The sequence below is a fragment of the Ursus americanus genome, chromosome 1 (assembly GCF_024610735.1).
Source record: "Ursus americanus isolate L20-20 chromosome 1, mUrsAme1.1.p, whole genome shotgun sequence".
Lineage (NCBI taxonomy): Eukaryota > Metazoa > Chordata > Mammalia > Carnivora > Ursidae > Ursus > Ursus americanus.
In genome coordinates this window covers 100,987,756-101,005,186 of record NC_142127.1, presented here as the reverse complement: position 1 = coordinate 101,005,186, position 17,431 = coordinate 100,987,756, and the positions used below count along the sequence as shown (strand labels likewise).

General features: G+C 49.5%; 1 protein-coding gene across 3 annotated transcripts in view; it reads right to left on the bottom strand.

Annotated features, from left to right (window-relative positions):
* Nucleotides 1–16,837, bottom strand: part of SAG (S-antigen visual arrestin) — a 28,907-nt gene extending 12,070 nt beyond the window's left edge. For all 3 annotated transcript variants that reach the window (XM_045794095.2, XM_087864435.1, XM_087864436.1), the window contains exons 1-8: nt 15,059–16,837; nt 10,804–10,864; nt 8,778–8,822; nt 6,908–7,101; nt 5,273–5,332; nt 3,758–3,834; nt 2,693–2,828; nt 1,672–1,756 (exon numbers count right to left, since the gene is read on the bottom strand). In XM_045794095.2, the coding sequence (XP_045650051.1) occupies nt 1,672–1,756; nt 2,693–2,828; nt 3,758–3,834; nt 5,273–5,332; nt 6,908–7,101; nt 8,778–8,822; nt 10,804–10,864; nt 15,059–15,133 (733 nt within the window). In that variant the 5' untranslated portion in view covers nt 15,134–16,837. The remainder of the gene's footprint in view (nt 1–1,671; nt 1,757–2,692; nt 2,829–3,757; nt 3,835–5,272; nt 5,333–6,907; nt 7,102–8,777; nt 8,823–10,803; nt 10,865–15,058) is intronic.
* Between the last annotated feature and the right edge of the window lie 594 nt (nt 16,838–17,431).

Genomic DNA, 17,431 nt, shown 5'->3' with positions numbered 1-17,431 from the left:
CCTTCCAGTTGTCCAAGCAAGAAACCATCTGCCAGCAGCATAGACCTGACTCGTGCATATGGGTAGGAAGATGGGCTCTGAAGCCAGACTCCTCGGGCTCAAATCCCAGCTTAGCTGTCAGCCATGGGGTGAGTCACTTAGCTCCTCTACGCCTCAATTTCCCCATCAGCAAAATGGGGTGACAACTGCATCTAACTTACACAGTTGTTCTGATGATCAAAAAAAATTATTTTTAATCTCTGCTAAAATCAAATTTGAGGAGTAAAAGAAACAATTTGCGTGAAAAACTCAGCACAGTGCCTAGCCTATAGAAAGCTACTAACATCTTGCTTCAGATGTTGGCTTCTTTCAAAAATTAATGGGTTTGATGTGAGAACTCATAAAACCTTGAGAAATAACTTAAAATTGAAGTATCAAATGATACTTTCTCAACTGTGCTACTTTGTGGAACACTGTATTGCACACTACACATGACATGCTAAATAATACCAGGTCCTACAGAGACCAAACCCAGATCAACTACGCCAACATAAGACAAAGCCATAAGCATCAGGAAAACGCGATAATAATTCTTCAGTACGCAAGCATCGAAACTCCTAAATCTCATCTATGATGCACACACACAAGGAAAGAGGAAAGTGGTGTGTGACACAAGTGACCAACCATCCTGATTTGCCTGGAAGTAGCCCATTTTAGCACCGAAAATCCTGGTCAAGGGGCACCTGGCTGGCTCAGGCAGAAAAGCATGCAACTCTTGATCTTGGGGTCAAGAATTCAAGCCCCACGACAGGTGTAGAGATTACTTAAAAAAACAAAACTTAAAAAAAGAAAAAGAAAAAGAAAATCCTGGTCAAGCCAGGACTGTTGGTCACCATAATACATTATAAGTCTGACTTCGTCTTAGTCATTGAGCGTTGTTTGAGCTAGTGGTGAACTCAGAGGTCACCCTGCCTGGTCATTCTGTCCTGTCTTTTTTATGTAGCCCCTAGAGAACCATGATATCAGACCAGGCCCTGTATGTGGGCAACCTCCAAGCTGAAGAAAGGGGTAGAACCGCAGGCAGGGTGCGCCTTGTGTGTGGTATCACGCAAGGCTTGGCCATCACATCGTGGTAACTCGCCAGCAGCAGACACAGTAGGGCTTTACCATTTACAAACGCATTTCCAGCCTCCAATCCCTGGAGCCTCACAAAACCCAGGAAGGTAGACCAGGAAATCAGTGCTGTGATGTCAGCTGGGATTCAGAAAGGACTCACACGGCGCAAGCCCACAAAGTAGGCCCCCTGTGCCCAATCCAGTGCTTTTCCCACCACGCTGTGCTGCCTCTGTCCACAAAAATTAATTCTGATCCGAGAAAGAAAACTCCTGTGGCTTCCCCTGGGATCTGGCAAGGGGCTCCAACCAGGAAGGCACAGCATGGAGTGATGGAGGATAGCCTGTCAGGGAAGTTGTTTCAGGACAACAGACAGCCCTAAGCGGGATTTGAGGTGGATGAGGTGACCCCTGAGGGTCTTTCCTCCTTTAGGTTCCTCCTGTGCATGGCAACAGAGATAAACAGGCAGTTCCAAAGACCCAGGAGGGCCTTATCCACCCAGAAGAGAAACCCTGGGGAAATATGACCAGATGGAGAAATTCCAGAAGACTCTGCCTTCCCGTATTGAGAAGTTCCTACCTAATGCTTTAATCTTCTTCACTGTCTTCTCTGTGTTATTGGTCACGGTAATGGTCACCGAAATGGGCTCCCCATGGAAATAGATCTGAAAAAGTTAGCAGGTAAGTCAGAAAAGTGGAACAGAGCGTGGTGGTATCTTTAATCTCATGGCTTTCTAGGTTTATCTCAGTCCTTTAGCCAGAATAAAAGTGGCTGAATTCCCACACTTTCAAGGAAGATAAAGGGCTCCTTTAGCCAGGGTCTGGAACACGGTGCGCCTCGTCTGTGGCGCACTAAGGAGGACAGCGGTGACCAAGGAGGAGTGGAGCACGGGTGCTCCCACCTGGAATGCCCAGTTCTGAGGGTCATGGCAGCAGTGGCCATGGGGGTCCCGAGTGGAATCACAAGGCCATTGGAGCAGAATAAGTGTGTGAAGGGGAATCAGTGGGGAGCCCAGGGGCAGAGCTCTCCTCAGCAGTGATTCCCACATGATCCAGGCCCTGGTGGGCACACCCTTGCACACATATGCACGCACGGGCATGCATATACACACAGTACGCTGAGCCTTTGCCATCAGGTGTGCATGACCTGGGTGACCAGAGGGACCCAAGACAGCCTCGGCCAGTGGTTCCTCACCCTCCTTCACCATGACATCCCTAAGAGACGACATTCACACGTGACTCGGTCACCCCTCCACCATTACATGGAAATCTACATTTTCCAGGGAAGTAAACAATTTGCAAAACTACACCCATCAGAGCTAGTAAATGAGAGCTGTGGGGGCCACAGGGGGGGCAAAAATGGCTTGGCTCAGGGGTATGTGGAAACTACCACCCTTCCCCCTCGTTGGTCAGGACTGGCAGTGCCATGGATGTGGCCAGTGTGACCCTCTGCTAAGGGTCACCTTTACTAGCTCCAAATTATGAGAAAAAGCCAATTATTTACAAACATGGCCTAGACACAGATGACCTGCTACATACCCGCGGCAGAGTGGGCCCCAGGCGTGCTCCCACACGGGGCGCAGTGCCAGCCCATGGCTCACCTCTTTGCTGAGGGAGACAGCCAGGTGCAAGGGCTTGTCGGACATGAAGAACTGCCAGGCGGCCTCAGCTCGGGGCTGGGGACCCATCTTCGCTGGCGCATGCTGTACTTTCCGGATCAGTAAACGCACGGAGCTCCTGCAGACGACAAGCGGGGACAGGTCTGGGCTTACCGCCGGGCCCCCTCGGAGGGCGTCCAGGCCTCTCTCTCTGTCTTCATGCTGTGATGCTTCAGGGAGGACGGGGGAACCAGAGGAGGGAGGGACCCCATGCTGGGGTGGGGGAGGGCCTCAAGGACCTGTATTCTGGTCCCTTCTCTGAGGTTTCACCAGCTGGCTGGCGTGGGCTCGAGGTCACTGTCACCCTCAGCTCTCAGGGCACAGCCCAGGGTGGGCGGGGGCTGTGTGTGCCTCATGTGACAAGCTGCCACGCTCTCCACAAACGTGACTTCCTTCAGGTCCTGTTTATGACAGCAAGCCTCCACGTGCATGTGTTGAGCGTGAGGAGAGTGTTGAGGGCACGATGGAAAACATCATTCAGGTACAAGAAGAAAAGTGAACATTGGGGCCCGGGAGGGCGGGAGGGCAAGGGGTCTCTGACGGGCAGAGAGCCTCTGCTCAGGGTGATGAAATGTTCTGGGTGTAGACAATCTGGGGTGCGGACAGCGGACAGTGCTGTAACTATGGCCCCACAACACAGTGGATATCGTACTTTATGCCTCCGAAGCGCATACTCAGAAACGGTTAAAGCGGTAAACTTCACGTTGTGTGTATTTTATCACAGTAGAGGAATTACCGAGAAGAAGGAAACTAAGGAGAGAGGGAATCCAGGGGCGGCTGGAGGCTTATGTGAACCTTGAGATTGCTAGCTCCTGGGCCATTTTCCTTTTTTCCCCCAAATGATGAGCCACTGACCCCGCCCCATGTGTAGACGTCCTGACTCCTCGCGGGTGGGCCCCATCTCCCTGGCCACGCAGCCCTGTGCAGGGAGCTCCGCCGCACGGAGCTGAAGTGAGGGGCTGCTTCCCACCCTGGGTGCCGCCCCATGTCCCACAGCTACATGCTTACTTCTTGGGCACTTTGTCCCCTTCGTCTTCTGCGCTGTCCCTGGCGAATGCTTTGACCTCAAAGTCGACCCCACAGCACTGCAGGGGGCAAGAGAAGAGACAAGGCTTCAGTCAGCACCTCCCTTCCCAGGAGCTGGGATGGGGTCTCACGTCCCACAGGGATGTTATGTGGCACCTCATCTTTCTGTCTTAGCCATATCCTTTCGAGGGCTACCCCATGAAGGTTAGATTTGCCACATGAAGAAAGAACGTAAGGAAAGACTGACGTCAGGATGAGGAGCGCGCTGTGGCCCCAAGCTCCCAGGGACATCACGTACGGTGTCCAGTCCTCCCTGCCTCCATTTAGCCGTCCCTCTAGATGTGATCCCGCATGCATGTCCCTGAGGTCACCCCGCCCACAGCAGGGGCTAGACGCAGGTGCTCATGGGGCTGGCAGGGGGGCCACGACTGCCCACACTGGCCGCCAACCCTGGAGGGCTGGTCGGCTGCACCCAGGCGTGGCCCCGCCTGAACGGGGGCCGGGCGCTGGCAGCTCTTCCAACTTGCGCAAACAAGCTGGAAATGGAATTTGGGGCAAAGCCTTCTGATTTTTAAACTGACTCAATAGCAGTATGTTGTGTGGGCGGAACAAATGCATCCGCCCCGCGCGGCCCCTCCCCAGCCTGCTCATGTCTGCGCACCACCGCACAGCGGGGGGGGGGGGGGGCACCGTGCTCACTGACTGCCCCAAGGGAAAAAGTGCAATTGGCTAAAGGACATGAAGTCAGTTGTACTGACGGTGGCATATGAGCCACAGCCTCATTGGTTCTATAGCCGTGGAATCATGACAATTCTGAGATCTAGTTTAAAAATAAACCAGCATGAGGGGCGCCTGGGTGGCTCCTCCCGGCGCACACTCAGCTCCTTTGCTTCTCTCCCCTCTGAGGCGCTCGTGCTTGGACCACCCAAACCCTCTCAGCGCCATGGTCAGGGTGCCCTTGGGAAGCTGAAGTCAGCACCTACTGCTCAGAGCCCACCAGTGGCTCCCCGCTCACTGAAAAAATCTATGGGGCCCGCACCTTCCACACCTCTGACCTGCTCTGGCCATTTTGCCCTGCTCCACCTGGCCCAGCATACCAGGCAGCGTGCCCTCTCTGCCTGGAACGCTCTCCCCTGGGATAGCATGGCTTCACCTTTACCCTCCTGGGGAGGCCTTCTTTAAACATCCCGAACAACCACCCCACCAGCCTCTCACCAGCCTCCTGTTCTCCAGAGTGCCTACCGTCCTTGGATGGGCCCTGGAGACACCTGTTACTTCGTTTTTGCCTGATTCTCCCCAGTGACCTGTGGGACCCAAAAGGGGCGGGACTGACTACTGTTCCGTCCCCAGGCTCCGTCCTGGCTAACAGCTGCTGAAGACAAGCAACAGATTCGTTATAACATCTCTCTGCTTTTGGGCATGTTTGAAATTCCCACAGCAAAAGGCTATTTTACGTGAAGGAATGAATGAATCCATAGCCTTTCTTTTGGAACTGACCTTCCCCATGTCTTGCGGGGCTGGCTGCAGCATCACCGAACAGGGTAAGTAATCAGGAAACTGTGGGAAGAAACAAATCCTTTCGTTCAGAGGCAGTTACTCCACGTGTAACATGCACTTGATGTACAAAACTGGGAGAAGGAAGGAGAAGCAAACAAAACAACAACAAAAACCCCACAAAAAACCATGTTCACCTGTATTACCAATACCCAGAGTAACATCATGAATACGAACTTCCAAGTGTCCTGTGGGCTCCCTCACACACAAATATGTACATACACGTGTGTGCGTTACAGAATCGAGACCCATGATGCCACGTGTCCTGCTGTCTGCTTTGCTCCCACCCCTGCTCTAAACCTCCTCAGAATGCACTATACCCATTTTTCTGCACCGTGAGCTCTGCCATTCTTCAGGCTTCATTAACACCAAATTTAATTGAGCCAGCCCCCTCTGTTGGCTGGCGCTTCATTCAATGGTACTTTACTTTTCTGCCATAATAAACAACGTAGCTGTAAGCCTTCTTCAGCCACCTCCGCACAGTTTTATCCAATTAAGTCCACAGGCTATGCTGCTAGAAAGGGAATTATAGGTCAAAATCACAATTTTAAGGTTTTTGAAACGTGTTGGCATGTTAGCTTTACAACGTGATGTCACTTCAAACTCCCAGTACCAGATCATGAGAACACGCAGGACCACAAAAATGATTTTTAAGTGATTAAAAAAAAAAGTTGTTAAGTACGTACAACGTAAGACAGGTTTCCAGCGTACTGTTTAGTGGCGTGAAGTACATCCACACTGTCCTGCAATAACCCCCACCATCCACACCCAGAAGGTTTCCACCGCCCGCACTGAAGCTCCGCCCCCAGGCAACGCTAACTCCCCGAACACCACTCCACGCTCTGCGTATCTGAATCTGACTGCTCTGGGTCTCCCACGTGACTGGCATCAGACACTCGGGTGTCCTTGTGTATCTGGCTTCTGTCACGCAGTCTGATGTTGTCAGGGTTCATTCGTGTTGCAGCTGTGTCACAATTTCCTTCCCTGATAAGGCTGACCCATGTAATTTTGGAGAAATGGATAATCTTAAGACACATGTTCAAACAGGCCAGTAAAGAGGGTCGCGGCAGCTTCCCCAGACTGAGTTCACGCCCGAGTCTTTCGGAGACACCGCGGGTAGCCGGGACTCCCCCGGCGAGAGATGGGGCTGTTCATCTAGTGACCCACGGCCCAGCCATCAAGGCCACGGGCGACTTCTGACTTCAGTACGATCTCCTGTCCTGCAGGGAGCTCTTTCATGTTTAGAGCTCGTCCGGGCCAACCGAGGGGCACGTCTTTCTTTTTATAGATGTGCAAGTGAAGGAATAACAAGCCCGTATAATTAGGTGGTCGGATGAAGGGAAATATTTAAACCGTAGGTTGAAGTGGTGCCTTCAAAGGCTGAGAGGCTATTTTCAAGGACTTAAAAAAAGACAATCACAGCCCGTGCAATCTAAAATTTCCTCCAAGGATGCAATTTGGAGGCCCGCAAATGTGAAGTCATTGCTCCGTCCCCTCTCCTTCACTCCTGGTCACACTGCAAGGTGCTGTGGGCAAAGGAATCAGGGCAGGGACCTGGGGGGGAGAGGAATCACCCACCATGAGCAGGAAGGGGTACGTGTTGCCCCCCAGCTTCTTCATCAGGCTCTCCTGCAGTTTCGTGGGGGCCCCGGTGGCCTCCACAGGTGGGAACACCTGGGCCTGAGTGAAGTACAGGTCCCGGCGGAAGCTCAGGCCAATCACGTCAATGTCCTCCTGGCCGTAGCGGAAGGCGCAGGTCAGAGATACGTACACTGGAAGGGAGAGGAGAGGAGGGCTGGCTTGCCCTGTAGGCATGGCGCCCCCGCCTGGCCGGGTAAGCACAGAGCGATCCGGGCCACTGCCCGCCCCTCCGCAGCGCCCACCCACCAGCCTCGGGAGGGGAGGGGGTTTGAGAACCATGCCACCCAGCCAGGCCGCACACTTCTGGAGATCCAGCACCTTCCCTGGGGCTTGTGCTGATTACTCTGAAGGCGTATGTGAGTCAGAGGACGGGGAGGCACCTCCATGAACCACAGATATTGCCTACAGACTCCCCTTGTGTCCTCCATCCCACCACCCCCTTCTCTGGACCCACCTGCTTGGGGACCTCAGGAGGCTTTTAACAGAGAGTGAAGGTGATAAGCAGAGGGAAACAGTGCTAGGGAGTAAGACAGACCCAAGCCAGACAGGGGATGGCCAGAGCAGCGGGATAGGGGCTCGTGGACAAAGAGAAGAGAAGCAACCAAATCCCAGAAACGCGTCTTTCACCTTGCTCAGAAACTCATCAAGCATTCTCTAAGTCACCACCTCTGAAAATTCAACCTGATTAAACAGACATAATCTGTGCCTACAGTGGACTGAAAGGATTATACGAAACTATAGGTTTTGGGTGAGGACTATTTATAACAGTCTTTAATGGGGTAAACAAAAGCACACAATGTGCATTCTTCTTGAACAGAAAGCATTAGCAGAAGTGGCCCCCCCAAGTCCCTAGAAGTCATTGGTTGTGGATTTTGTCTGTGTCTTCACCACGAAGCCTAGAAGAGCCACTGATGGCTGGCCTGTCCCTTATCCAATGTTTGTGAGAGGAAGGTGCCCAGAGATGACCTGGCCTTATGCCTCCCTCACTGGACACTGTTTTCCTTTCCCTCAGAGCAGGTGCCCTTCTCCGGCCAAGGGCGTGGGCTTTCAGGGCTCAAACCAGGCTCCTCCAGGTGCTGGAGAGAAGCACGGCACCCAGGAGGAACTGAGAGGCAACGGAAGAGGTGATTTTCAGCCCCATTTCTGCCATGCCCCCTCAGTGCTGACGGCCCGACATCTGATGTGCTCCCATGGACACATCCAGGGCTGGGAATCATTCCTTGTGGTTGCCAGTAGCAACCACTCAAAAAGGCATAGTTAGAATGGAACTGACTCAGTGACGTTATCATAAGGATAACTCAGGTCTGCCCTAATCTAGTTTACACAATTGTCATTAGTACCAAACTACTTGCCCCACACATCACAGCTGCCAGAGATCTGCAAGGAGGCTGTGCTGCTGTCCTTCAGAACCAGCACAGTCAGTGTAAAAAGAAAATGAACCTTCCAGCAAGCTCGATTTCCCCCTTTTGGGATACACCCATCGAAGAGCCCTCCTGAGTTTTGCCACTGGCACAGGGCACGCACACAGCTGATGGAGCCCACAGACCTGCGCTCTACACTCCATCCGCCGTTTACTTATCCTGCTGCCCTGGACAAGTGGCTCCCTTGGGTCTTTACCTTCATCTGAGAAATGGGGACAGTGAGCTCCAATGTGAACATAACAGTGTCCTGAAGATTATACGAGGCAGTGATGGGTAACAGGGCCTGGCAGTGATGGGTGTGCGAGAGAGCACCCACTGCTTCCCGGCCTCTCCTCCCCAGAGACCAGACCTGACCTGTTCCTGGGAGGACCAGAAGCCCGGCTCACCTTTCTTTCCCTTCACAAGTTCAGGATCCACCAACACGACACCATCTAAACCAAAAGGGAGAGAGCAATGAGGGCAGAGAAGATGAAAGAGACCAGAGGCCTTCTTTATATATTTATCTGTACTTTTTGTTTTGTTTTTAAGGCTGTTCCGTGCCCAGCGCAGAGCCCAAAGAAGGGCTTGAACTCACGACCCTGAGATCAAGACCTGAGCTGAGATCAAGAGTCAAGACACTTAACCGACTGAACCACCCAGGCGCCCCTCTCTATAGTTTCTAATTGCACAAGTAATCCATGTTCATTATAGGAAAATTAGAAACAGAAGTTAAGCAAAGAATAAACAAAGTCGCCCAAATATCCACCACTCAGAGATCCCCATTGTCAAGATACTGGCACAGAATTTTTTTACTAAATGTATATACACTTATATGGATGTTTTTACTAAAAAAATGAGATCCCACTATACATACTGTTCAGTTAACTGCTTTTCTCATACAACTATATATTGCAAACATCTTTTCTTACACACACACACACACACACACACACAATATGTACTCATCATTTTAATGGCCACATGTGGCTCCATCGAATGGACGTACCATAATTAATTAACCCCCTCTAGTTAGGGCATTTATTTCCAATTTCCCCCATTATCATGAATATTGTGATGAACATCCTTACAGATACATCTTTGTATCAGTCAACAGTAGAACTGGATTTGGCTTTTGATGACATGCTGCCAAATGACCTTCCAGAAAGCGCTCTGCTCAGGGACATTCTCATTCTCAAGTGCCTAGAAATGCCAGGTTTTTTTTACACTCTCTCCTTTGAAAAATAGCTATTTTAGTTGAAATAATTATAGATTCACAGGAAGTTGCAAAGATAGTACAGAGACGTCCCTGTGTATCTTTTATTCAGTTTCTCCCGATGGTTACATCTTGGATAACTGTAGCACGATATCGAAGCCAGGAAGCTGACGAGGTACAGTGCACGTACAGTTCTAAGTTACTTTACCTCCTGTGGAAGTTGACAGTTCCCTCACGGAAGAGCTAGCTCTTGGGTCAGCCCCTCCCCCACCATCCGTCCTTAGCACTGCCTCTGCCCCGCCTCCCCACCCCCGCAACTACTGATCAGTTTACCATTCCTATAATTTCGTCATCCCTAGATTGTTATCTAAGTGAAATCATAGAGCATATGGCCTTTTGAGATTGGCTCTTCCCCCTCAGCATAATGCCCTGGGGGTCCATACGCTGTTGCGTGTATCAGGGGCTCGTTCTTTGTGACTGCTGAGTAGAATTTCGGTATGGATGCGCCACAGCTCGTTTCAACTGATTCACCTATTGAGAGACTATTTTGGTTCCTTCCAGTTTGGAGCGATCACAAATCAAGCTGCCATAACAATCGCGTACAGGTTTTTGTGTAGATGTGAGTTTTCATTTCTCTGGGATGAGTGCCTGGGAAAGCAATTGCTGGGTCAGATGATAAGTATAGGCTTAATTTTTAAAGAAACTGCCAAACTGATTGCCAGAATAGGTGTTCCATTTCACATTCCCACCAGCAATGGATGCATGATCCGGTTTCTCAACATCCTCACCACCTTTTGGTATTGTCACTATTTTTTATTTTAGCTATTTTGACGGGTATATAATGATATTTTGATCCATTGTGGTTTAATTTGCATTTGCCTAACGGATAATGATGTTGACCATTTTTCCATGGGCTTCTTTGCCATCCATATATTTTCTTCGATAAACTGCTTTTCACGTTTTTTGCACATTTTCTAATTGGATTTTGTCTTTCTTATTGCTGAGTTTCTTTATATAGTCTAGAAACGAGTCCTTTGTCTCCCCCACACTCCGAAATTATTTCCAGTCAGCCAGTGGCTACCTCGCTGATGTTTTAATTTGCATTTCTTTGATTAGATTATCAGCGAAGCCAACTTGAAAAAATACAAAAGTAGCAGTTGTCTGATGGCTTTAAGGAAAACCAGCATTAAAATTAAAATCTTACTCCAAACTCAACTTACCCACAGGCTCTACTTGTTCAACATGGTCTATATAGTCTCTCTTCCCCAGATAGATGGTCACCTGTAGGAAGAACAGATGCGGATTTTAAGTGGCCAAACAACACTAGCACGTTCATGTTAAAAATCAGCAACAACAACAACAACAAAACAAAACAAAAAATCAGCAACAATTAAAAAAAAAAACCAAAAAAACCCCAAACCTGGCAACAACTGACACATTTTGCTTAATCTTGAGGAGACTTGCTGCCCTCCCTGCAGTTTGCCCATCACCTCCTATCTCCCCGCTTGGCTGTGGGCGGAGACTATGGATTACAGGCAAGTTGCACTCTCTCCTCAGCCCCATAAATGTGGTCCAAGGAAGTGTTCCGATCCCTTTGGATGGACTCTGTTCTTCCACGTTTTCCCACCAAGCCCAGGTCTGACATTAACCAGGTGACTTGTTGAATTCACTAATAACACTTTAGTGGAAAGCTACACTTAATGCAACTGAGGCTCCTCCCAACATTTAAGCCTCTTATTTCTGGCTGTGAATGAAAGGTTTGCCCTCCTCATTAGAAGAATTTCTGAACTGAGCATAGAGGCAGGAGTTCCAGAGTTCCTGAAATCCTACCAGGCGAGCTGCCAGACAGGTACACCAGAACCCATGCTCTGAGCAAGAGAGGTGGGGGAGTTGGGGGGCAATGACTGCTGTTTCGGTCCTCTTCCTGTTTTGTGTCCTCAGCAGTGAAGGTCTTGGCCAACCTCCTTTGTGGGAGAGCACGGGTCTCGTTCACCATCACTCACTGCTCTAAGCCACAGGACTATGAGTGCCTTGATGGTAGGAATTCTTTCATCTTTCAGCCACCAAGTTTCTACCACAGTACCTGGTGCACAACAGGATTCTAATCCACATTTGCAAAGGGCACCAGTGAGTGACTGCATACACTCTACCTAGGCCCTTCTTCCCTAAGCCTCTTAAATTCGTATTCTTACATCCATGAACTCCCAGAATCATTTCTGTTGGCATTCAGTCATCTATTTCCACCCCCTCGTATCAGATATCCTGGAGCAAATCCCTATACCTGCGTGGTTATTTGTAATATTGATATGGAAGCACCCAAAGAACTACATAGTCAGGTGGCTGGGAAGGAAGTAGGTATTGGATGGTGTGAGGATGTCTTCTGGACCAAAAAATAAATAAAAATTAAAAATAAAAATAAATAAAAATAAAAATAAAATCAGTGTATACAAAGCCCAGAATCAAGAGAATGCTTCTGGAACCAATGGCTTCATCTGCACATGAATGGAACAAAGGGGGATACAGGCTGATGCCGGAAAGGGTCTTACAGGACCCAACCTTAAAGACTCTAGGAAGATGTTAAAACATTTTTTTTAAAGATTTTATTTATTTCTGAGAGAGAGAGAGAGAACACAGGGGAGGAACAGAGGGAGAGGGAGAAGTAGGCTCCCTGCTCAGCAGGGAGGCCGGCAAGGGGCTCAATCCCAGGACCCCAGGATCATGACTTGAGCCGAAGGCAGATGCTTAACCAACTGAGCCACCCAGGCGCCCCCAACGCTGAAGCATTTTAAGCTTGGCGCCAAGCTCAACACTGACTACATTCTTCCACTGAAAACCCACAACTACTCTGTGAGATAGGAATTAGTCCCATTTTATGGAGGAGAAGACATTGGCAGCAAAGTGGAGAATGAATGGACAAGGGGAAAGCCAGTTAGGCATTTGATGGAGGTTGGGAGTAGGGAAGATTGAAGGTAGGTGGAGAGTGTGTTTTCTTCTTTTTTAAGCTTTAGCTGTGGAGGAAGAGGAACTGGAAAGGCAATAGGGTCAAGGGGAGTTTGTTGGTTGTTGTCTTTAAGATGCATGAGGTCCCTACTTGTTTTTACGCTCAGGCAAAGTACTGATAGGGAGGGAGAGGCTGATAGTGGGGGGCTCTGGGGAGGAGGTGGACCCTGACCCAGGTGTAAATAGCATGAACCTCCGATGGGAGCAAAGGCATGTCTTCTGCTGCAATTGGAAGGGGAGGGAAGGGAAAGGAAGGGGCAGGAGCAGGAAGAGAAGTAGGGCTGAACAATGTGGAGCTGCAGCCCACCTGCTGCTTGCTCAACCAACAAACCAAGCTCCCTTCTTCCTGGATACAAGTTGCCAATTATGTTCAGGGTTCACCATCCCCCATGGGGTCCCGTGCTAAGAGGAGGCCAGCCCCAGAGGATGGTTCTTGATTGGCCTGATCCATTTAGGGTGGGCATGTGACCCAGTTTTGACCAATGAGATATGAAAGAAGTCTGCTGGAGGGCTACTGGGAAAATATTTTCCCACTCTTAAGAAGAGACACCAGGAAGCAAGAGTTTTTTCATTCTTCAGGAAGAAAGTGAGGGTGAGACACCTGGAGCTAGGGCAGCCATCTTGCCACCAGCTGGAGGCTGAAGATCACAGCAGAGGGCAAAGTGGAGAGAATCACAGAGAAATGGGCCCAGGGCTCCTGGTGCACCATGCCTGGAGCCATAAAGAGGTTGCAATTGGAATAGTCGTAATATGTGAGACATTAACGAATGGATTTTCCCCCATATACAAAAATTCTAAATTTCTTGATTCAAAGGATGTCTATAGTTGTGAGGAAGAAAAAAATGGGAAAATGATACAGCCTGGCAGGAGTGGCTTCTCTCTTCTTCTGTCAGAAGTCAAGACAAATTGCGTGGGAAGACACAAAGTTGGGAGAGAGTTTGGGGAATCAATGGTTGAGGGGTCTGCAAATTATCACTCCAAAGTGGAGTTCCTCAGCTGGGAGCCGAAAGGGCAGAGAGTGCCTGGTGCAAACCCGTTTCTCTTGTGTTGTACTATGAGGATCAGAGAGTTTCTTTTGGGCCCAACAAAGGCTTATCATTTGAGAAACCCTAAAGGAAAAGTCCAAAGTTCAGGTTTACAAAGCACAGAAAATAGAGCTCTGAGAAGTCCCTTGATTAGGTAATCACACTTTCAGAACTGCATGTGCCGGGTAAGTGCCTACTTGTGCTGATGATGATTCTCTGTGTCCTGCACCTTGACTCAGTGACAGAAACAGTCCCCAGGGCTAAGGTGCTTGAGTAAAGAGCAGACTGAGTCAATTGTATGAAGAGCCTCTGAAAGCAAAAGTTCAACCCCTTCCGCGGGAAGGTCTCAGAAGTGAACCAGAAGGGTGATCTAGATCCACCCTGTCCAATACAGTAGCCACTAGGTACAGGTGGCTTCTGGACACTTGAAATATGGCTATTCCAAACTGACAAGTGCTATAAATGGAGAATACAGACCAGACTTTGAAGACTTATCAAATGAACGTAAAATATCATCAATAACTTTTATATCATTTGCACATTGAAATGATAGTGTTTTAGATACACTGGGTTAAATAAAATACATGTTAAAAGGAATTCCACCTGTTTCTTCTTTTTTAATGTGGCTGCTACATGCTTTAACATAACATTTGCAGCTTGAGTTGGACGGCGCCAAGCTAGATTGTCGGCCCCTAAGGAGCCACTGAATGGAGCAAGAAGACCCCATCCATGGAGGCTGTGGGGTGACCTTCTGTCAGGCCTCTCATGCCAGAAGTTCATGGGCACATCTAGACCATCTGCTGCGCCCCAGCTGGAGCCAACAGTGGCATCACCTCTGCCGAGCACACGAGCTGCCAGGACATTGGCAGCCATGCAGCTGGGGTGTGTTCCCTTACCCAGTGGCCCTGAGGCCTTGGAAGCATGGCGGCTGGGATTGGCACACAGAAGGTAGGGCTGCCTTGGTCCAGCATTGGGGCTTTCCCCAGGCAGGCAGCGAGATGACAAAGGGCCCCGCGAATTAGTATCGACAAAGCAGTGTTTGAAATGGTAAGTCATTGGTTCAAGGCCAGCTAGGAAAAAAAATAAAATTGGAAGTAAGGGGGTGGGGACAAGAGACAAGGAGAAAATTAAGGGTCTCAGGGCTAAGTTCTTTAGAAGACTGAAAAGAAGTTGTATGTGTGATGTGTGCAATTCAGCCATTCGATTATGTCTCGTTTATCATTCATCACAAATAGAGACAGAACACAACCTCTCAGGATTTTGGTGTTGATCGTGTCTATTTCTTTTTTCTTTTCTTTTTTTTTTAAAGTAATCTCTACACCCAATGTGGGGCTTGAACTCATGAGATCAGGAGTTGCATGGTCAGCCAGGTGCCCCGTGTCTATTCTTGAAAAAGCTCCTTTAAAAAAAATTTTTTTTCCATCAAGCCCCTCCTTTCTGTACCACTTACCGACTTGTCCCGGGAGATCTTCTTGAAGATCACATGGTTTGGTGCAGACTTGCTGCTCTTCGCGCTGGCTGCCATGGTATGTGTTGCTGGCAGCTGGCTTCTTCCACCTCGGGGTGTGCGTCAGGCGTCAGCGGGCTGCAGAAGGGTAAAATGATGCTGAATGTGTGGTCGAGAACATTCTGGGTATAAAACCTACACGTGAGATGCCGCGCGCCCAGTAGACATTTCCTTGTATCTGCTTAAATACCGATGTTTGATGAAATAAGGCCTCTGTCTAGTGTGTGTGACACCGTGGGGGGCTTTTTCTAGAACGTGTGTTTTCTTTTTCCCAATAAGCCTCAAACATTTCTTAGTAAACCTCACCTGGAAAGTTTGACTTCCTGACTAGCCTCTGGTGTCAGCACACTTGGCCAGATTGGATTTAAAATTCTATCACAACCATGTCCCATGGCAATTAGAATAGGAAAGGTTCCCCAAAACCACACCATACCACTTCACAAATATCATTTTCAAAATATGTTAAATCCCCAGGAGTCCTGTCCCACTCTCCCACTGCTGCCCAGCATGACGTGCAGTGGAAAGGCCGTCTTAGCTGTCTGGACCTCAGCATACCAAGTCTCGTTAACAAGCAAAGTCCGTGAAACCACATGGAAAAGGCGAAACTGGGGCCGACTGAGCACAGGAAAACACCCATCGTCCTGCCCCTTGCTCTTCCCTCTGCCTGCCCCGGGGTCTGAGAAGCCTTGGGCCAGGGGCAGTCATGTACCTTGTGCAGCCAGTCAGATGGGCCCGGGAGGCGAGGAGAGGGGCTCTGTCCCTCCGGGGCAAGCGGCTGGCCCCTGCTCTGTGTAACCAGATGACCCCACCGAGACCCCTGGCTGACGTGCGTGGGGGAATTTGTAGGGAACTTGGAGTGGGGGCCCACACCCACGTCTCAATGTCTAGAAGCCAAATCCCATTTAAGGAGCAGAGTGGAAATGGGATTAGTGTTGAGATGGGTGAACTGGTGGTTTCAGCAGTTCTAGGCATTAGGCAAAGGCCTCTGCTCTCCTTCAGAGGGGCTCACAGATGCGGGAGCTCTAGTGGGGAAGGCGTGGTGGGAGGGACGAGAGCTAAAGAAAAGCTACTTTCTATCCTAACCCTCTTTGGGTTCTGGAAATAGACTGATTATCCCTTCACTCCCAGTATCACCAGGACAGGGGATTTTCCAGTGTTCGACAGACTTGATTAAACTCAGCAGGCCGCTAATGCAACCTTGGGGGTGGGGATAGAAACAAAAAGGTCAAGGAGAAATGTCAACCTCAAGATGAACCCTGGTATTCTACAAGCCAAACGTGGGAAACAAAGGCAGGAGGAAATGCAGATAAAATTAACTGTCCTTATAACCTGAAGCTCACTGACAAATACTTGAGGCAGACAGAGTATAATGTTCCTCCGGGAAGCTCCTGTCTTAATGTTAATGCCTTGCTGGAAAGAAAAACTACCTTAGTTTGACAATAGCCAGGCCTCCAGTATCCTGTAAGTCTTCTTCAGCATATGAAAATCCTTTCGGAAGTTCCCTTTGTCTTGACTTCCCCCAACCCCAAAGTATATGATCAGTTGTTCCGCACAACCCCGGGGCAGCAGCTCTTTCTGCCCACTGGTCCTGTCCCCATGCTTTAATGAAACCACCTTTTTGCAACAAAGACATCTCAAAATTCTTTCTTGGCCATCGGCTCTGGACCCCAACAACATTACTCCAAAAACACATCAGAACTAGACAGGTTCCTCTCCCCTACCCCATGCCCTATTGATTATGGAGACGAGTCTTGTCAATTCCTCAACCCCCTACACCCCACCTCCCCAGTGTCTCTGGAATCTGTCCACATCTTTTCATCCCCAGAACCTCCCCCTGCATTCATAGCACCCCCTCTGCTTTCCTGGGCCATAATGTCTCCTGCTGTCTGACTGTATCCATCTCCAGCTTCCAGGCTTTTCTCAACAGTGGAAGAGGGCCCTTCCGAGCCCTGATCTGTTCTCTCTGCTTAGCATCTCCCATGGCTCTCAGAAAGGTTGCAGGCACCTGCTTTCCATTTTGTCCCGCACCACATTCCCCCTGCTCCCCCACACTGTTTTTTTTGCCTAGAACAATCCTCTTCTCTCTTCACTTGTTGATTCCTCTCACGCTTCAGATGCTGGAAGAGAGGAGTCCTATCCTCACGGGAGCCTTCTCCAACCTCCCTCCCAGGCTGGGTTGGTGGCATTTGACACTTGTGTGGGAGATTACTGTATGGTCTCTCTTCCCTTACTTGACTCTAGGCTCCAAGAGGGAAGGGACCCATCTTGTTGTGTCCCTCACCGTCGCATTCAACAGCTGCTTCCAAGAACACTCAG